This window comes from Falco rusticolus, chromosome Z (assembly GCF_015220075.1).
Source record: "Falco rusticolus isolate bFalRus1 chromosome Z, bFalRus1.pri, whole genome shotgun sequence".
Classification (NCBI taxonomy): Eukaryota; Metazoa; Chordata; class Aves; order Falconiformes; family Falconidae; genus Falco; species Falco rusticolus.
The window spans coordinates 12,170,547-12,193,133 of NC_051210.1; the positions used below are offsets into that span (position 1 = coordinate 12,170,547).

At 41.6% G+C, this 22,587-nt stretch overlaps 1 protein-coding gene across 1 annotated transcript in view; it reads right to left on the reverse strand.

Annotated features, from left to right (window-relative positions):
- The window catches only part of SVEP1 (sushi, von Willebrand factor type A, EGF and pentraxin domain containing 1), a 121,436-nt gene extending 99,237 nt beyond the window's left edge, over nucleotides 1–22,199 (reverse strand). The window contains exons 1-3 of the mRNA XM_037373777.1: nucleotides 21,537–22,199; nucleotides 5,800–6,055; nucleotides 4,457–4,633 (exon numbers count right to left, since the gene is read on the reverse strand). Of these exons, the coding sequence (XP_037229674.1) occupies nucleotides 4,457–4,633; nucleotides 5,800–6,055; nucleotides 21,537–22,061 (958 nt within the window). The 5' untranslated portion in view covers nucleotides 22,062–22,199. The remainder of the gene's footprint in view (nucleotides 1–4,456; nucleotides 4,634–5,799; nucleotides 6,056–21,536) is intronic.
- Between the last annotated feature and the right edge of the window lie 388 nt (nucleotides 22,200–22,587).

Genomic DNA, 22,587 nt, shown 5'->3' on the forward strand with positions numbered 1-22,587 from the left:
AGATTCAATAGAAGAAAACATGAAATGGCACTGCCTTGTGAGACAGCAAGACTAAGTTCTACTGCTTGAAAATGTGCGGTTCTGTGAACCAATTCAAACCTTCACATTCAACAGGCAAATTTAGCCTAAGATTTTACCATAGCTGGAGAAACTTTATACACCATCTTTTTCACACTCCCTTTCTTGCTCTTTTTTCCCCTCCCTGTCTATCAACTACTAGTGGAATCTCAGACTGTTCCTGGTGGTTCTCCTTCAGATCCATGACAGGCACCTGCTGAAGAGCATAGTGTATGTTATGGTATGTGTTCTTAATCCTGGATGCCTTGGGGCTTGGAGAGATCTTGTAAACTTATGAAGAATTTCCACATATACTATGACAAGTTCAGGATGGTTAGCAAAGCTTCATTAAGCTAGTAATTCCTATAGGGTAGCTAAAGAAACACCTCCTGAAACAGAGTGTTGAGAAAGGGTGACCCAGACTCAGAGGGGGTAGAACCTCCTATGAAAAGGGAGGAAGGATACAGCATGGCAGAACAGATGTTTAGCTTTCTTTAATTAGGCCACTAGAATCACCCCTAGAATTAAAGTGCTTCCTGTCTGACTAAGAAAAGAACTTGCAGCAGTATCTTAAATAAAAAAACCATATACTCTTTTTCTAACTAGAAAGCTATCCAACTCATGAACATCAGGTTTTGTTTTGCATTCTCCATAGGAACAATCCTGAAAATTTCATGGAATAAAATGCTCAGCTGAAAATTGGGTCCAAAATCCAACAAACCACAAAATGCAAATCTCCCCTGCCTTGCTGGATCTAAATTTCCTCAGAGTTTAAAGTCTTTTCAGTGAATGTGTTCTGAATTAAAATTCGTAAAAGTTTTCATGTTATTTCAATTTTCATTGGAAAGGTTCTTTGTGTGCTGTTTTGTAGACAAAACTGTTGCCCTAGTGGCTGTGCAGATGATAACTGGTATGCTGCATGCTCCTAAATCAAAGCTTAGGCAACCTATTGAATACTCAAATATATGGTGAAATTCTACACTTGAGTAATTATGCCCAGGTAGAGGAACAAAAATAAATAATAGAAGGAATAACTAAAATAGACTACAAGCATTTAATGTATTAGTTCTGCCCCACCAACTGCACATCATCTTCAAAAAATGGGGTCCACATGTTAGATAAAAGAAAGTGATTGTAAAGTTGTTAACTGTAGAAGAAGTGGTTGTAAGACAACAGTTTTCTGAACTCCCCAGTAACTGTTGTTCTGCTTAGGATGTAACTGATGAGAAACACAATGTGCATCCTTTAGTTGCATCATCATGAATCTAAAAGGCCATCCAAAAGCCAAGAGCCCACTTAAAAAAGAACTTTCTCTGGAATCTTGCTGAAAAAAAATTGTGAAAGGGCTGTGTTAAAGACATATTCCTTAACTTCCTAAGACAGGGAAGAAGATATAAATGGAGATCTGGACATTTGTTTTACTTTACCATGGAACAAGCAGTTGATTTGAGCAGCCCACCTTTTTATTGGTGGAATGGAATACAAAGTCTTAGTGGAAATCACAGACTTATTTTTACTTGGTTGTCTCTAATTTGACAGTCAACATTTGTAATCAAGGAAAGGAAGGAGTCAAAAAAAGTGGTTTTGAAGAGGAGGTGTTCATGTACTCTACAGTACTTGGGACCAGTTTTGACACTGCCTCTGTTCTTCCTCTTCCTCCCTTCCTTTGTCACATTGTCACAGCTGTTTCTTGCTGCATGAGGCTCCTAGCATGGGCCAAGAAGTTTTTGTATGGTTTGCTTTTTTAAAGTAGAGAACAGTCAGTCTGTTCTTCTTTCTGTGGCACATCATCAACAATATTAGAAAAAACAGGAGGGGGACACTGAAGACCATTTCTGCTTTTTGGATCACTAAACAAAGTATGTGACTCCTGTTTATTTTATGGAGGCTTTCTAGACAATGTTTTCAAGTAATCAGGAAACTAAAAAACTGTTTAAGATTTTTACATAGTTACCCTGATGCCTCACATCCAAAACCACAAACAGTAAGGTGGTATACACAAGAGCATACAGAAAATAACTAAAATAGCAAAAACAACAGATACACTGCAGAAGAACATTCTCCTGTCCTAATGAAAACTCCTTAAAAAAAGCCGTACTATATTAGGTAAACATAGTAAACCACAGTTTAATCAATCAAAAGCTAAAAGCAGTCCAATTAAAATGTAAGTCCTGTCACTGTTAACTTGCCAAAAGTCATCCTGCACATTATATAGTGAAGATAAGTTAAGATGCATTCTTAAGATTCCTCATGCTTTACAAATCCACAGATATGCTCAGCTGAGAAATGTTTAAAAAAAAGGTTGGAATGCTTTTCAGAATAAAATAATTCAAAATATGCTGTTTATCGTTTAAGGAACACCTTTTGTTTCTGCCTGTCTTAAAGGAGAATACAACAGCTGAGCAAAGCAGACACATTTTAAAGAATGGGCTGGAGTTATTCAGGTTGTATTTTCCCTAAAATATATGTATGCATCTTCAATTATCTTCAAATATACAACAGATGGCTGCAATCATCAGCTTATTTGCTGTGTATCTAGTACCAACCCCTTTTACAAAATTAGTTTAGAAGCACCTGTCAAAATGAAACTTTCCTCTGCAGCTGCAGAGTACCCACTTAAAGAAATCAGACTTTTATCATTTTTGATGGCACTGAAAAGGTATGCTCACCCCATCAAAACATCCTTTCATGTAGAAAGGGTAACTCTAAAATGATAGGCCCACTATCTTTAGGAATAGCTCGGAACAATATTTAATGATACAAACTACTGACAAAGGCAGAAGTGCTGCATTTATTTTGTTCAATAGGCTACTAGAGGACTCAAGGTGGAGGAAATTACTTGAAATACAAAAGAAAAAGTTATGATGAAAATTTTATTTTGTCTGAAACAATTACAACTGAAAATAAGCAAAATGGAACAGTCTATCTTCATTTAGACTTAATTAAGCACACAAGGAAGCTGCACCCACTTACATAGAACAGAAATCTGATCCAATGTGTCAGTGCTGAGATTGACTCTCCTTTCCTTTACTCATGTTGCACTCAAAACCCAACGAATTCCTGCTTACCTACTTCTCTTAATACAGAACAATAGAAAGATACTCCAAGGGCACAACGTGAATTACAAGTTGTGAATTGGTAGGGAGTATAATGGTCAACTTCCCAACACAAACACTGGGGTATCTCAGACCTTTCTTGCCCTGGTGACAGACAACACCTTTACCCTGTCATGTGCTTATGTAAAGTCTGGATCCCTCAGTGTATCCTTATAATCCTCCTTGTGCAGGAATACAGCCATCACAATCTCCATCACACCTTCCCCTGGAGGAATTCTTCAGCTTCTTAGCCATAAACCTGCCTGTGTCTATTCTCTGAACAGAACTATCAACTCTTTACAAGTTACATCAAGAGACTCCCTACATGTAATGAAAATCACATTTAAAAAAGCAGCATGGTCCTCATAAACAGCTGTACAACCATAATCCATATATCCAGCACACTGGGTTCACATCTCATGGGGAAACATCCCATGAGAACTGTGATATGCATAATGTAAGTGATAACATGCAAATACAAACAAGATTAATATAAATACTGTATTTTGTTTTTAGTTGATAAATACTTGATTATAAATACTCCTTTTGTCCAGCTTACAAAGCAAATGTAACAGAGTTCAGATATGCTCTAGCAATTTTGAAACTTTTGTCCTAGAAAAATCAATGGAGTTGGATAAAACCTGCATACCTTCTCTGACAATAAAGAACTGTATATTGTTGTTATTTCAACTGTAGATTTTGAAAGCACACTAGTAAAAAAACGTCCAAAAAGCAGTAACAACAACAACAATCTTAGCAAAATGTGACAAGTTTCTGTTTAGTGATCCAAATGTGTTCTTTCTCTTTAGCAACAGAAAGTCAACAAAAGAGAATTAAAGAACATTTAATTGACTGTAAGGTTCACCAAGGATTTATCCTGCAGAGACCTGTGTAACACAGCCCCTCTCCAAACAAGAAAGTTTATGGAAGTTCAACTAGCGATCAACAAAACCAATGAAGGAAAATTTACTAAAAACAGAAGTCATTACCTCATACTTGGTAAACTCTAATCACAAATTACTTGTGAGCTGTGTTTTAGGGAAGTTTTACTGTGTCAGAACATTTGCCCTATTCTTACTTCTTTTCTGTGCATCAGTTTGGGCCATACCTTGGAGACAAGGTATGACGTGAGTTTGACTGCTAGAGCTATTCTATGTCTTCAGTTAGAGAGTTTTCAACAGCTTCAAATGCATTATGATCCAGGTTCATAGCCATAAACCCAAACAGAACTTTTCACTCTCAGATAGATCAACCGTGTATTCAGGACACCAAGAGAAAGCAGAGCACTGAGATGTGCGACTCACCTGTACATTCATGCTGTAGTCCTTTCCCATAGTATCCTTTTTCACAGATGCACTCAAACTGGCCAGTGTGAGTGCCACATTTACAGCTTGCCATGATGTCGCAGCAGTTTTCGTTTGCCTCACAGAGATAGGAACAATGAGATATATCTTCTTGGATATAGCTGCCAGAGGGCAGATCTGAAATAGTATCAATTTATTAACAAAAAATCCAAACAAATTTCCCCCCACAGTCTCATACTATGTGACTAGTGAAATGTTTCTTAAAAAACGTACATCACAGTTCTAAGCAGTTGTAATGGCAGCATGAAGCAGAGCCTTGCCACACTTGTAGTGTGACAAAAACCACACTGGTGTTCTTATTCTGGAAAAAAGGTCACCGAAATCCATGGTGCAAAGATCCTCAGATTTTCTCACTCAGCTTCATTTGAGTCTAACACCGCCAGAATGCAGTCTCACTCCCAACAGATGCTGCTGAGACAGCTTTGGTGGATGCCATCTTTGGCATCAGGAGCGCATTTGGTCATGGCATGTGTAACCAGTTCATTATATTTAAAAAAAAAATCTTTCCTTTGGCACATTCACATAGACCAATTAAACCTTACTGGAAACAAACAGAATGTCAGCAAACCACACCATTTATGTAAAAGTAAGCTTTTTAAAATTAAATATAGCAAATAAATACTAATGGCTAGTCTGATGCACTGGCTTACAAATGAAAGTCTAGTCATGTGTCCTCACTTGCTAGTCTAAAATTACTCTATTTTTCAGGAAGAATTTTTTTTTTTTTTTTTTTTAGTATATGGTAGATTTAAAAAAGGATAAAACAACAGTCCAAACTCTTCCCACTCCTTGCTCTTTCCAGTTTTACTGAAGGTATTATGTTATAAACATAAATTGTATTTACCCTTATATACAAAGATCTAGATCAGTTCTGAACAGGCTGGCTTTTGTTGCTGTGTAAAATACCAACACGTATTAAGGCTAGTCCTAAGGTATGTACTATACACCTCTTCTGGACAACCATATATCTGACTACAAGGTTCATCCATTCAAGCAGAGTTACACTAGGCCAAGCCCATGATCTTGTTCTTTGTGGACAAAATGGAAAGAATGTATATCAGGATGAGAATTTGGCTCCCATTTTGTTGATAAGTTAGTCAAACAAACAGTTTATCCTTTTACCTGAAGGGTGAACACTTCTGCTAGAAAGTAAGATGAAAAATAAAAGAAATATGAAAGAAGGAATCAACACTACATGAAATGTAATTAGAAGCCAGTACTGGAGATGTTTCTGTGCAGACCTCTCTGCTCTCTGTAGACTTCTAAGGTTAGTACATTAATACCTTCATGAAGAGCCCTGCGTGCCAGAGCTTCAAACTCAGTAAAACTGTGAAGAAGGTAACAGTGATCTTCTTTTGGATGGGACGCCATGTCATTCAGTTCTCGGATATTCCCCTGCCATATCCCGAAGGTGAAGATCTCCACTCCAAATTCACGCAAGGATGCTGCAATGGGTCTTGGGTCTCCCCCATTGGAATATCCATCAGTAATGAGAAATATCACCTTTGTGGCATTTCCACGGGCATGCCGTAATATTTGCTGGAAGAGAAAATGAAATTGTACACCTCAGCAAAGGGTAGCAGTCGTTGATCTGTACACTACTTCCTCCATGACGTGGCTCCTTTTCCTTGAATTATGCAGCTAGACTAAGTCCTTGCAAGACCACCCACTGTAATGAAGATCAACCACCTGCAAGCAGAGCCTCTGGTTAGACACGGCCAACCACTGAGTCGCACTTCAGACGGTCAGTCTGCACAATCACAGAAATCATGACAGGATCTGAAATGAGACACTTGCACACGGACTGATAAAGTCACCCATGCCTCAGACAGCAATGATCCTCATCAGTGCTTTAGCAACTTCATTCAGACTGCAGTTTGAACAGGTAATACAAACATTGAAAATCTAGTGCAAGATCTGTGGGACCAAAGTTCAGATGCTGCCAACTGTCTCAGTGCCATGGGAGTGATATGGAAACCTATCAGCTCCCAGTTCGGTCCATGTTGCTTTTCCATTCAAGCACATGAATGACATTCAGTTCCAAACTTGCTTGACCATTCAGGTAGGTGAAAAACTTAGCAAATCTCACCAAGAATATGCGCTACAAATGTACCTACAAATGGTGGCACACCTGCTCTCATTATCATGTCTTTCAGTATGTCATTTATGGACAAATCCTATATGGCTTCTAAGGGTCAACTAAGAACAAGAAGTATTTTATTAAGGATTATTTTACTCAAAAAATTCCACAGATCTATTGGAAAAATTGTAGGGACTGACAGATCAATGAAATGTGAAGAATCATTCAAACCCACAAATAGCTATGTTGAAAACAGCTCTCACACACAGTGTCAACTTTTATGAGGAATCCATGAGCAGTTAAAGCTTTCAGTGTGGTTATCTGACCACAAGCCCACAACTTTTGTAGTTACACATGTTCCTTCCCACCTTCCCTCTTAACATTTCCTTTCTAAAAGGTGAAATATACTGAACCTCTGGAAAACAAAACTGTGGCTGTGTCATTTTCTTCCCATGTAAGGCAAATGGAAAAAAGTGTTTTTACCCAGTAAGACCACAAGAAACGTAGTAGTGTATGCACAGACAGAGAACATGCCACAGAGCACGTACATACATCTGTATGGGTATGAAGGAAAAGCTGGTGAGATGGAAGAGGTTCTGTCAGGAACATTAGTCTTTAAAAAAAAAGCATCTCACATACCTGATGGGTAATGCAAAAATATAGCTGTGCCCGATGAGGAGTCATAAGCCTCACTATGAAGGAAAGTTGAACAGGTTTTAGAAACAGATGAGAACATGCAATCAGTTAGAAACAAGTTCCTACGAATTGCCAGGATAGTAAATTATAAATAAAACCCCAAAACTTTGGGTATATATCCTATTAAACAAGCTTCAAAAGAGTGACCATGCGCAGGGTGACTTGCTTCCCTAAACGCACCCTCAGCATGCCTCCTAGTTAGCTACTGAATCTTTGCTGCCAGCGCAACTGCACTTGGAAGCTGGAACCTGGAAAAATAAGAAGTCCTCAAACCGGTAATTTTTTGCATGGAGAACAAAACCCAAAATGTGACAACAATCATTAGTTTCCTATAGTACCATGCATTCAAGGATTGATTGTCAGATCAGAGACAACAGTTAGGAGGTTTAACCAGGTGGTACAAGAATTATTTACTTTAAAAAGAGAAAAAGAGAGAGGGAAAAATATAAATATCTATAGTGAATAACAAGAAATAATTTGAAAAACAGAGGATATTAGTTAAATCCATACAAACAGTTAACAACACATGGCTGTGCGTGAAGGAATAGACACCATAGATATGTGGTGGGGCACAAGACAAGCTCAAGGAGAACCAAATGGTTAATGACACTAAACAAAAATTACTGGAACTATGTATGAACTGTCATAATTAGCATACTAAAAGATTCACTCTAGAGCAAAGAAAGCTCCCTACTAACAAAGCCCCCTCCCCACAGAACAAGCCAGTGAGAAAAAAGAATGCTGTACCTTTAAATGGAGATGAGGCCGGTAAGAGACAATGACAATTAACTATGACTAAACGTAATTATAAACAATTGTTCAGAGTGCATTAAATGTTCTACTGTATGCTAAGAGGTGTGCTAGCTTTGTGGACCTACCACATAGCACCCACCTCTGCACAGACATGCAACAAACAAGTGTATTGATTCTTGTGTGTGACTTGGATCTTGCACACAGGTGAAGAACCCAGATTTGGGATAACAGAGGTAATCAGTTGAAGAAAGAGAAAAAAGTGACTAAAAGAACACTTAGTTTTCTTTATTGCGCACAAACTGCTTGCTCCTAAGAGCAAAATCCTTACGGTGGTGACCACTTTTCTGCTGGTGAAACATTCTTGTTTTTTTTGCAAGTCTGAGGTAACAAATATGATCTAACTTATTCTAATTCACTTTATGTTTTGACCCACTAAATTATAAGGCACACTTCCTATTTATTGCTAGTCTCCTCCCCAAAAGCATTTGGATTATGGTTATTTTAACCCCAGCACGCCATTCCCCATTTGTCCCTGTTGAATTGTGCTTTTCTCCCTTACAGCATTTTTCCAAGATCACTGTAGCTTGTCTGTCCTGACCACAAGAAGTGCCCCATAGTCCTTTCCATCCTGCTGCCATTTACAGATTTAAGGGTCATTCCTTCTAATACTTCATACAAAACATTTGTGACAACACTCAGTAGTGCGTGAGTGAAGATAACCCCCACAGATTCCTGCCCATTTCATTCTTGCAGTTCGACAGTGCACTAGAGCTAACTACTCCCCGGGTATGTTCATAACTAGCCAACAGGCAAAGCACCTGCAAAAGTGTGATGTTAACGTGCTGTGGACTAGAAACCACCCTATGGAGTTAGCACTCTCATGATTGGCCACAGTCTGTCCGAGCGTGAGTAAATAGGGATGGTCCTAAAGGAGGGGATTGTGAAGATGTACTTTCTCATTCCTCTGTGAATTTATGTAGAAAGAATTAGATGCAGATTTTCAACTTGGTAGCAGGCAAATTACTACCATGTTTGTTTCGATAATAGATTGCACCATGCTACAATCAGTACAACAGACCTCTGAATGATGCTGCAAAAATCAGATCATTGTATGATGAGAACTAAACATATTTAAGCCACCCTCAACAAATTCCAAAAAGGAGATGAACTGAGTTGAGTAGTTTTGTTACAAAACCTGGAAGTAAGACTTAAACAGTTACATTGTCTGGCTTTCAGCTAAATCAAAAGCATGCAAGTTAGCCCAGGCTATAAAATCTCTGCAGGTTCTTTTGACTTTCTCAGTAAGCCAGGCCAGATATCAAGACAATTTTATTTTGATTTGGCAATTCATTGATTTCAGGTAGATACTAAACAAAAACAAGCACACACACCACAAACCAAAGCACAGACCATTGGCACCATGGTTTGAAAGACTGCCAAGCAATGTGTTGCTGTTGGGCTTGATTTTATTATTACTTGTATGCAAAACCCAAAAGGAGTGAAACCGAATTCTCTTGCAGACACAAATACCCTTCACAAACCAAAGCTATTGTTCCTCATGTTGCATAAGTTGTAAGTGGAAAACCAGAACGAAGTGGTAAACTAGAATGAAAAGAATCAGGAAGATAGAATACAAAGCAAAAGACAATATGCTGACAAACAGTAGCCAAAAAATAAAAATGCTTGATTTCAAAATGCATTCTGAAACAGATGCTCCAAGACAAGTGGCACTGCAGGTATTCACAATTAACACGCATAAATAACATATTTAGAGTTAACTGTGCTATTTTAAAATAGAATGTAAGCAACAAACTTCTATCCAACTTCTTAAGTATCCAGGCTGAAATTGTACACTCAGGATATTTGCCTCAAGCTGTTTCAGTGAAAATAGCTTTTAATTCGAAAAACAAGACACGGAAAAACCTATGCTCCATCCATACATACTTGATTTTCACAACTTTAGCATCTCCGAGCTTTGCACAAGGAACTTTCAATCTGCAAATCACATTTGTAATAAAGGGAGACAAACATGCCCCAAGTACATGCAAGTTGTGGAACTTGTGTAACTGAGGAAGAAATCACAACTTGCACAGAGTTAAAAGACATAACAGAGATTGCCAATGCAATTCTCCGAAGATCCCACCTGCACGCAGCTTGGTCTAGCAGAACATGATTTCAATTTGCAATTATGTCATAATATGTACAGAAGGGGGAACAAAGCTTAATTTTGCAGGACATAGCTTTGCAATTTCAGTAATACCCTTTCAGCACTGTTTCCCTCTGCATAGCACAAAGATGCACAAACTTTGCAGATGAAGGCAGTGGACATCATTACACACTGCCCTGCTTTTTCAGCAAGTAATACTCATAATAGGTAGCCATCAAATCTCTACATTTTCCCTAAATACAGGGACATATCTGCGTGGCCAATGAACAATCTTAAGCCCCGGTAGTCTATCCAGGACAGCACACATCTCAGAACAGACTATTTAATTCTGATCAGCAAATCAGGAGGGATCTCTGCTTTACAAAATCAGACTCCACCAATGCCCTCTGAAATTGCTGTGCAGAGTACACAAACCCTTCACCAGCTTTCTGTGAGATCGAGAAAGGTTCCCTGGCTGCAGGGTCCTGTGAACAACAGCTTACCTGGTTTGCTTTAAAAATGTGGGTCATCGGTTAGAGTAAGTGGGAAGCATCAGGAAAAGACCATTTTAGAGGGGCAAATATCCCTTAGCTACATGACCCTGAGATACGACAAGCAGCCAACAGCTCTTTTGTTCTCTGCATCTGAAAGGGCACTCTCCTCTTCGCGGCACACAGACACAAATTGAGCGAACAAGTAAGAGAGCATGAAGCTGTCTTCCTGCTACCTCATAGACTTGAATATTCAGGCACCAGTGGATCTCAGTAGAGAAACAGATGAACAGACAAGATTGCTACATATTGCTCCTAGAAATCAAAACAAAACAAAGCCACTGAACAGCTTGGCCCTCATGTCTTGCAGCTGTAACCCTAGACACAGAATCCCTGCTGTATAACAGCAGAGGAGAAGAACAATGGAAAGAAACCAACGCTTGGGGTGGGGTGGGGGTGAAGACGTAACCCTATTTTTAAATTATCTGATCATCTGTGTATGTCCAGTGGTCCAGTTAGTGTTTTGCTTCTTTCTGTGAAATCACAGCGACATAAGGGACAGGCCAACATCCAGAGCTGCAGACAATCCAAGTAACAGTCTGCATTGCTCTGCCTTTTCTCTCCAACATTTGTGTGGCATTTCACATCATTTCTGTTTCCTTTAACCCTGACTCACATTCCTCTATTCCAAGACATGTCTTTCCTTCCCTCTCCAGAAAGTAATTTTGAAAGCCGTTTTTTTTCCCCAACAGAAATTTAATGTATTTAAAAACATCTCTTCACTTAACCCCTAAACTTGCAAGCACATACAGAGGTGGTTCCATGTTTTTAACTAGTCCCCAACAACTTCATGGACTATGTCTACATAAAGATGAGTTTTTTTCATGACAAGACTCTGCAGTCCTTTTGTAAATCGTCAGGTTCTTCCATAAATAAAGCTTAGAAGCCCACTAAACAGTGCTTAGAAGTTGAAAAAATTCTGAGAACCTGTTTCTTTGGTATAAACATCCACATCTGCTTCCGATTTTACGATCAAATGAAACTAAGCACCAGACATAACTCAAAATAAGGGGCTGAATGACCTGTTTGAGAACACAGCCTATTTGATCACTACTATAAATTAATAATAATGGATAAGTAAAAACAAAACAATTAATGCTCCTTATGATTGCAAAAAAATGCATGAGGCCATGAGAAATACCTCATTTTTGACTGTTTTAGAACCTATTCTCTTGTCTATACTTCTTTCATGGGAGTGATAGATAGTCAATCCTACTGGTAATCTGGTAGGTAATCCTACCAGATCTTAAATAAAACATTCTTTTCACATTAGCAAAAAGTTATTAACATCTGTATTATATTCAGTCTCTATTTAGTGTGTACAAATATCTGGCAGACTCGCCATTTTCTCTGTGCCAATAACTGTCCTTAGAATTAAAAAATGAAGTCTTGTGCAACAAAAAAGTTGTACAAAATCCTGCTCTAGAAATTCACTATTGTAAACCAAAATGAAATCCTATCAGTACAGTCACAAAACCAGGTAAACCTCTAACTTCTGTGTTTTTAATATTGAGTTTGTAAAACAAAATCAGGGGCGGAGTAGCATCCAAGACCAAAAACTTCTTCAGCCATTTGCTAGCCACAGCAACGATGCCATCAAAGGTTCTCAGTTACTGCCTCCAGTACATGTTCTACATCTAATCTGTAAACATTTGATCTTGGGCCTGATCTTACTCAGTGTCTGGCTTTTAAAGAAGATTATGACCATACAGAATTAGCTATTCATATATCTGTCTAAAGGGAAACAAACTGAAACGGGTTAATCTGTCTCACTTTACAAACTAAGCCTTAGATAACATCAGACAGCCCCAGGATCCTTGCCAGGAGAAGCTTGCCTTAAAAGGTTTAACTTGGAATCTAGCTTTCAAAACAACATTATCCAAGCATTCATCACAAAAACTACACTGCTCCTTGTATACCTTGTAGGGAATACACTATCAAAGGGCTACAAAGGGAGTATTATTTGTTATAGGTCACGAAGAACCATCTCTGCACCTCAGAAGCAAACCAGAAGGCCCTCTATTAAAGAGCCATTCAGGTCTGCTATACCAGTAGACCACTTACACTGAATTTGTTTTCACCTTAGGAATTACATCAAACTTCCACACCATGGGATGAGCTCTGAGTAGAACAAGGCAACTCTTTTTTCCCAGACGATCACTTATTCATTATCAAAGAAACAGTTCCCATCTTACAATATTACAGAATTAATATAACCATATAATACAATATAATCACTATTAAATGTGTATTAAAATAAACCATACTTTATTACAAAAATCATTGCATAGATTTGATCTATATATTCAGCAGAATATTTAAACAGTATGTCTTTATTTTTTACGGATGGCTTTAGAAGTGAACCTGCATGTCATTCACAAAGCAAAACGGCAATGCTAAATCCTTTTGCGAAGTTCATCCTTTGCCTTCATCCTAGTTTTCTTTGTGTGTGAGCAAATTCCATCATTAATATAACCAAGACTTTACTTTACTCCTCCAATACTGCCCTGGTCTTTGCCTAATAATAAAAAAGGGACTAAAAAATATTTTACCAAATATGTAATTAATCTTCATGTGTTTTCAGACCAAGCACTCGCACCACTATTGACCAGTGCATCTGCCAAATATCTGTTTCTTTTGTGTTTGTTTTAAACATTCATTACTTCAAAAAAGCAGGGAAAAAAGCTTAACAGAATAATGAATTCCAAAAGGGCAAACACAATTAATGACCTGACCTGTCTACTGCCAGCTGTCACTGCTCAGTTATTTTCTGAATATCTTCTTTTGCTCCAGAACTGTTAGAATTGAGCAACACAATCTTATAGTTAGTGCTGATTACAACTGTCCCACATCAAATGGCTTTGGGGGAGCATTTGGGAGAGAAATAGGACAGACAGCTGGACTCCCTGCTTCACTAGTTATGCTGCACACACTCAGCAGAGCGCCACAGCTCTGAATGCTAAAGCTTTTTCAGACTGCCTGTCAGATTCAAGGAGGTTCTTCTTACTGGGTGAGGTTACCAGAGAGACTCAGAGGGAACATCACAATTTTAACAGGAGCTTCCATTTTGAATTGTGTTAACCTCATGGAGAAGTAAGTAGCTCAAACATTTGAACAGGGTCCTGGTCACCCAAAGAGTGTACCTGTTGCTAAAGGCAAGCAATAATGCTTTTAACTTCTGCACCTAGGACAGTCAGAAAATTCTGAATACCACAAACATTTTGTCTCGCCTGCAAAATCTAACTTTCAAATTCCAGTAACAAGTGGAACTGGAGGAAAAATGTTAAAAATGTGTCACAGAATGTGCAAAACCTATTACATACAGAGTATTAATGCTGAGGTTCATGTCAGGAAATACTGCTAAATATGGTGTATTTTGCTGGTAAGGCCTCTCTTAAGTCCAGGAAATGGTCTAAAAATAAAACAACTTCTTTAGTCCTACCTTATTCAGAATTTTAATGCCTGGACTCTATTTCCTACTCTTGGAACAAAGCCAGGTGGCTTTTCTGGTTTGTCTTTGTATCTCTGGAGCAAAGCACGTGCTAAGACTTATTTCTCTGCGAAGGTGCTAACTCTAAAGGACTAACTGTCAGACCCCTCCAGCAAAGGCTCTGAGACAAGAGGACAAAAAAATTGGTTTTCTCAGGAAAAGTAATCTCTATTCCTGAAATATTTATGGAAACATCATCCAGATAGGATAGTGATGAAAGGTTTCATTCAGTGCACTGTTAGTTCTGCTATTGTATCGGTAAGATTTGTGTTAATTCCTGCAGCAATGTCTCATGTTTCTCACCTTTCCTCTGCCTCTGTATGATACACAGGGAAATGGCTAAAGCCTTCGTGGTACTATGCTGTAAATAAAGACTGTGCCAGCTAAGGGAGGCCTGTCTTGGCAGATAGGCAACACCGTGGATGGTAGAACACCTCTCTTTCTATCCCCAAACCTCCTTAGCTCGTGCATGGATGTTTGACAGCAGACGGGTCAGGAAGGTTGCCATGCACTATGCAGTGCATGTATTTAACTAGTCCCCATCAACTTCATGGACTATGTCTACAGAAAGATGATTTTTTTTTTCATGTTTTCCCTGTAGTCCAGGGAAACAGGCTGAGACAGGTACACAATGGCAGGACACAGAACAACTACCCAGTAATATGACTTTCCTTACTGGTAGTGCCCAACTCAGCAATGGGACACACAGAATGCTCTTCAGAACATTCTCTTTGTGCTGAAAGGAGCATATTCTCCTACAACTACCCCCTTTTTCCAGAAAGTTATAGTTCTTTTCCTTTTTATGTGTAACAACGACTTCAGAACATCAGCAAGGCTAGAATACATTAACACTGGTGGAATGGATCAAAATGAAATGGTCTTTTATAGAAACGGAAAACAAGACTTCAGATGATTGACTTCCAAAACTTTAGTACAACCTACACCATTACTAAAATGTACTGGCCATTTGCACAGTCCCTTGGGATGTCACCTAAACACTGTAATAGTCTCCTGAACAGCTCCCAGTGCACATATGGCATCCCCTGTTCAAAGCGAATGGGAAAGTCAGAAAACATCAGCTCATCACTGTACCATTTAACTAGTCTTACACAGCATCACCAACAGGTACTCTTTACAGGTGGAAGTCATAAAGCACTCTATGCAGTTATGCACAGGATCAAACAGTATACTCATAAAGATCATTTCAGCCTTAAAACTTCATGAAGGACATTCAGAAAGCACAGTCAGTCAACTGGAAACTAATAGGACCTGATGCACTTTCCATGGAACTTCCAAGATTTTCATGGAAATGCATTAAATCTAGCATGTCTTCAAAATTCTACCTTCTGCTGCCTAAAACCAAACATCTTTGAATACTGCTGATCAAACTCACAGTAGTGCAACAAGCAATAAACTATATGCCAAAATGAGCACATCAAAACCTGAAGAACGAAAAAAGAACCATAACTTCAAGTTCTTTTGTGGGCTTATTTGCTGCTCTCAAGTGGTATGAGCAAACTGCTTGGCCAGTAATTGTGCAAAAGCACAAGCATAGACAGTAATCCGAATGCCTTCGAGCCAAGTTTTAGTAATCCATAAACTCTTCATGAAAATATTGTAAACCATTCCATCCGATAATTCTTTTTATACAACATTTTGCATTGCTGGTACTTATCCCTAGTGTGAGCATGAACATATTGTTGGAATATATTCAAAGGTAGAAAAACTATGGTTTGGGAGGGCACGCAGCACAAATTGTTGAAGAGTACTGACAAGTGACTTTTTCAAGACATGGAAAACAATTCTTTAAAAACAAATGAAGAACCAAATACTCACTAGGTATTTTTGCCCTTTTAAAATCAGAACTACCAAGTGTATTGGTTCTAGGGATACTGGAGAAAGAACATCAGTAAGGGAGAGGAAGCAGGTGTTTAATTCAGGGTCTAGAGCAGGGGTCCTTAAACTGTTTAACCAGGGGCCGGCGCGGATGCAGTGGCAGGCAGCCATCTGCGGCTGCTTGGTTTCCCCCCCAGCCCCCAGCGGGGGCGGGGGGAGGGGCGGGGGGTTCTGTAAATACCGGGGGCCGGATTGAGGACCCTGGGGGGCCGTATCCGACCTGTGGGCCGTAGTTTGAGGACCCCTGACAGAGTCAGGAGGTGTATCTATGCATGCACAGCTTCCTACGTACTCAAGGAGAGCGGGACACCAGAATAAAGGACTTCAGCACACCTAATGCAGAACTGCCATGTAGAGGCACTGCACATGGGGATGACCCCACCAGTGGTCTCCACTGGGATACAGACTCCCAGGATGAGGCACTTTAGTCTCCCAAAGCCAGGCTGTCTCTCTTCTGTACCTCACACTGATGAGCACAGTTTGCCTTGCTGAATTAATGAGGCAAAAGGCTATGCAGGACTATATCCTACAGTGCTTCTTGTAAGGCAAGTATTTTAGCATTTTAAACACAAATTACACTTCATTTGAAGGGAAGATAGTAAATAGCTAATCTGCTAAATACCAGACTGCCAAACCACACACTTCTGCTTAGACCAAAATGCAGAACACAATTTTGGGAGCACAAACAGATCAATTTCCAGATTTTTCAACCAAAGAAAATCTTAACCCTGCTTAGCCCCATATATGATGCTAAACAGACCACTTTTTGTCTGTCCCAGCCAAAAAGCTGCAGAAAAATGAACTACTTAGTAACTTCTTAAGCCCTATTTCAGGCTAGGTTTAAAGACAATGAACAATGTGCAGATGTGTACCTTGCCTCTGACCCTCCTGTATTAATCTTGTGAGCAAATCCTATGCAGGACTGCGGCATGCAGGACAAACTTTTCACAAACACTACGCTGATCAAAAGTGGTGATTCAGAGCTGACACTAATGGTGGTTGACAGGAACTCCACTCTCAATTTGCTCAGTAATCGTTAGCTACCAGCTCTGCAATTTCAAAGGTGACCACAGAGGCAAATCAGGTTGGCTTCATTTTTTTTCACCGTAATCTTTAATACAAACTCCAAGGCCATATCAGAACCTAGGCTCACTTCTACTAACCAGTTAGCTCTGACTGACCTAAGCCATCATCAGATATTTAGAGCACAATGGTGGAGATAGGCTAGAATCTGCTGCTTTCTTATTATTAGCTGCTGATTTTGCAGAGATCATAGGAATAAAACTCCATAAACACATTCTTGATAAACAGACAACATACACGATGCTAAATGCCCATCTTCTCAGTAAGAGGGTACTACATTTTCAAATAAAAATAATTAGACCTCTTAGATGGTAAGAAAAGATTTTCAATTTTGTTTCAAATATTCTTTTGTTTTTATTTCAAAATGAGATTCTGAATCTGAAAATGCATTGACATTAAAGCTGGTTATTCTAGTGAGTAACAATGATGCATCTTGCACTTCTGTGCTTTTGACATACAGAAGAAACAAAAGCATAATTACTTATTTAAAGAAGCATTAAATAAAAGCATTAGAACTGTTTATACTAAATTGGTATGTGCTTAGCTTCTTTTGAGAGCCAGTTTTTTCATGTTTGTTAAATGGACGACAACAGAACGCTGAATCTAACATGTTGGTTGGCCATTCATCATGGTCCCTCAAGATCAGATTAGATACAAAAGCCAGATTTTAAAGACCAGATATTCAGAAAACGCATCACCTGATTCTATGTACATTATAGGTGTACATAGCACTATAGATGCTGGGACAGACAGACTTTCCACTTAAATACATCACTTAGTTCAATGGAGTGAAGATGAATTACAAAAACAAAAAGACCGGCTTTTTAATACAACAATTATTACAATAACACAGAGCAACTCCCAAAGCCTCCTTCAGCTACTGCTTTGCCAAGTCATTTAGAACTACTGACTTGTCTGTTTAAGGCTGCCTGCGTGCTACCTCTGACTTCAGCTCAAGAGTAGTGCACACCTGCGACTTCCAAGTTCAGTTTTGAAGAGAAACACTTCCCATTTGAGAAAAGTCTTCCCACTGGAAGACAGAAACCACCCAGTCTTCTTAGAAGCAGCCATTATTATTTTGTCAAGAGGCTGCCACACAAAGTAGTCCAAATAATTTATATTTTCATCTTTTTTACCCCACAACCATCACTGCAGTTTCAGGATGTTTAAATTGTCCATCAACAAAGATGGCACATCAGTGCTGGCACATGTATAACTATGACTCTTGGGTGCCAAGACAAGAACACACCATTAAATTTCCACTGCTGTATGACAATCCCTCATTTCTATTTTATTATGGATCTGGCAATGAATGCACATCCCTCTCACAAGGTGCAATGGGGTGCTATGGTTCTCTCTCAGGATCAGAAGATCCAATCCAGGTGCCTACAGCTGCAAAATTCAGCACTTCACACTACCGAGCAATGTGGGCTTTAGATGAGTTCCTTGATCATCAGCAGCAATGCTTGCTCAAACCTCTCTGTACTTTCTTCAGTTCTGCTTCAGTTCTCGCTTGCTGTCACAACAGCTCTGCAGCTTTCCATAATGCAATAAGCAATCTGTTCAACATAAAATACATATAGTTTGTGCTGTCCCACTAACTCATTCTGTGAAAAATTGAAGCCGAAGAGTCTTGAATAAATGAGCTTAGTTTCTTCCCCCTTTTTAGGCTGTTTACAAATCTAAGAGTGTTTAAAAGAAAGACTGCTGAACATCAGCACTTCCTCACTCAACTGTGGCATGAAATACCAAAACAGAGTCACAAAACTGAACACTGATAGCAGTTCAGCCTTCCTCATCAGGGCGCTGTCTCTTGCCACTGTCTCTTGTCATGCATCCTCTATATTTCTGTGTACCTCATATAATTTATCTTTAAGCTGCTGGGCAGGAATGTCAAAGTGTGCTCCTTGGGGCAAAGGTAAGCATGGACAGCTTTGACAAAACACAGAAACTCCACAGTAAACCACTCTGCAAAGCACCTTTGGAAACAATGCAAAACTGCAGTGCCAAGGAGAACTAACTTGTTTTTTCAAAAAAGATGGGCATTGCATGGATGTGCAACAGCCTGACAAACTGAGTAGCTCTTCTTTTAGGAGGATGTTTTTACTGCCACAGGTTGTAAAACAGTAACTGCTAACTAAATCCTGCTCCTGTTCACTGACATTTCCAGGTCAGCCACTGACTGGCCTGATGACCTTGCAGAATTCACTTATCTCTCTGCCTCCATAGCTTCTGTAGAACTGTCACAGACTTGAATTAATCACTGTGAGACCTACCCATGAAGAGTGCTGCAAGACAGCTTAAGTGCTGGGATTATTCTAACAACACACTTTCCTTCACTTTGTTACTACAACACATAACTGATACTATTCCTGGGAGTTTGTCATGCTTTGTAGACACTTTTGGTTTTGGAAAAGAAGCAGAGAATTCTGGTTAGAAGCAGAAGAAACCCCACATTAAAGCGTAAGAAGAAAGAAAAGATGTTTTAGAAAAAGGAAAGAAGAAATAATTGCAGTTTCAGTAAGTCAGTTAAAAACAGAGGACAGCAGCCTAAGAGTCCAGAGGAGACAATTCTGTTAAATACTTCTCTAGATTTATTCCAGTAGTAGTATAACTACTTATAAGTCATTTTCTGAAGAGTCTCTAAAAAAGAAGGGTATTCCCTGAAGCTGTAATTTGTCTCACATGAAGAAGACATACCGAACAAAACCACAGCAGAGTATCTTTAACCAAGAGCCACCAAGCAGCCTGAAATTTAACCTTGTCATCTATTGCAATTTGCCCTGCCACCATGAGAATATTTTTCTTCCTGCATTCTTATGAGACCACAGTGTAAAATGACAGTGATGCAGTGGTAGCCGCAAGGTTTAGCTGGGCTTGTGAAAGTAAATTGTATGTTTCTGAAGTGAATTTTTGTTTATTCAATTTGAGAGATGTGATTAGTCAAGACTCCATATCAAGAAAACAAACAGTATTTCTTAAGTTTATGTTTTATTTGAAATTGTTATTTTAAACTTGTATCAATAACTTTCACACAGCACCCCTGGGATGGATCTATATTAAAACCCGACTTCACAGTGGAAGATCCAATACAGGGATGTGTTTTCCTAAAGCAGGTTTTCCATGTGCAACTCTGAGCACATTAGACGATGGTCTTGCTTTCTGCCAAATATAAAGACGAGAGCAATCTTTGCCAGCTTCATATGCCCAGCACTGACACACCTCTTGCTGTCTCACTCATCAGCTCCAAATGAGAGTGCGTAAGATGTTTCAAGAGAAGTACACCCAATGCTCAGCTATAGCACATGACTAGAAATTACACATAAAAGTAACAGAAGATTGTATTTGCTTTGGGAATGCTCCCACACACAGTGGCCAAATGGCAAGGAGCTGTCTGTCTAGCCTTGTAAAAAACGTTCCAGAGCAGACTGGCTGTCCATAAGCCATCTACTGGGATGGCATGCTCAAGTATTAACACGTGCCCAGGAGCTGCCCAGATCAAATTTGTGCCTTGGAACAGTGCAACAACACAGCAGATGACTGTGTTCCAGTGTTTGGAAACATTCCTGGACATGCTTCTATTTATTGGTATAGGTGCCCAATAGCTGTGCATGCTTTGTCATCAGCAATTAAAAGAGTCACCTGGCGACAGTATGTAGATATCTCTGACTGCTGACAGCTATCGGGCACCCAAGTCCTGCTGACAAGAAACAAGGCAGGCATTTCAGATGCCAAACTTGACTCAAAAATATCACTTCTGAAATCAGGACATAGGCTCCATGCCCCTTCAAAGAGTGAATTTCACACATTTGTTTTAAGGGCAGTGGAAAACATGGGAGCCGCTGGCGCAGACAGCACAGGAAGATGGTGACTAGCTGCTCTGACTGGGCTATCCCACATCCCATGCCATGCCGTCTCAATCCCACCACACAGCCCTACACCCCTTGACAGTGAACACTGTCCGCACGGCACGCGGAGCCACCCTGCCATGTTGCGCACGGAGCCACCAGGCCTGGCCGCTGAGAGCTTGCCACCGCATGGCCCTCCCCACACACCTGGCCTCCCCACGGCCTGCACCACAGCCGGCACACGGGGCACCGCACACCTCAGGGGCCACACGACGCTCTTCACCGCACCCCGCACCTCACGGCCACACACACACACACGCACACACACGGCGCTTTTCACCGCACCCGGCACCGCTCCCCTTCCCTCACAGCCACAGGCGCACGGCGCTCCTCACCGCACCCCGCGGCTACGCACCCCAGCCCTCCGCACAGCGCGGCGCCCCCCCCCCGTCCTCCCGCCCGCCGCGCCGGGCTCACCGCCGCCTGCTGGAAGGCGCCCTTGGTGTAGGTGCCGCCGCCGCGGTAGGCGATGGCGGGGATCTCGCGCCCCAGCAGGGCGCACTTGTGCTGCTGCGGCCGCCGCCGCGAGATGTAGTCCACGCGTGGCACCACGTTGCTGCGCGAGGAGAAGGTGACGATGGCGACGCGCGTGGCCGCGGGCACCACGGGGAAGTCGGAGAGCAGCTTCTTGACGAAGCGCAGCTCGCTGAGGAAGTTGGCCGGCCCCACGCTCGACGACTCGTCCACCAGGAAGACCAGCTCCAGCCGCCCGCTGCGCGCCCGCAGCCGCCGCACCTGGCGCTTGAAGGCGCGGCCCAGCTTCTCCACTTTGCTCTCCGTCGTGTCGGGCAGCGGCGGGGCCGCCAGGGCGGGCGAGGCGAAGGTGGGGGCGCGGGAGAGGGCGCCCGGCGGGCCGCCCGCCCGCCCCTGCGGCGCCGACGGCGACAGCGACAACGACAGCGACAGCCCCCCCCAGCAGCAAAGAGCCACCAGGGGCCACATCGCGGGGCGGCGGGCGCGGAGAGACGCCGGCAAGCCGCGGGAAGAGAGCGGCTGGTCGCCCCCTGACGCCCCACCTCCTCTCTGCTCGGAGGGGCGGCCGGCCTGCCTGCCTGCCCGCCCGCCTGCCGGCCCCCGCAGGTACCCGCGCCCTTTAATCCCCCCACGGCTGAGGCGCTGCCCCTCGCACGCCCCCCTCTCGGCAGCCCCCTCCCCCCCGGCCCCTCGCCTTTCGGTAACGGCCCCCCCGCCCCGATCCCTCCCCGCCCCCCGCCGCCCCGTCCCGCCCCGATGGGTCCCGCACGGCCGGCGGGGGCCAGCCCGGCAGCGGGGGGGGGGCGGTCGCTGGAAAGGCGCCGAGCCGAAGCGGCGCGGTGCCGGGCTCCGGGGGGGTGTGGGGGGGGTGGGGATAGGCGGGAAGAAACCCCAAAAGCGAGGAGCGGCTTTTCCGCTCCCCCGCCGCGGGAGCCGGAGCTGCTGCTCCCAGGGACGGAGCAAGGGCTGGTCCTGACACGTGCTACATTAATCA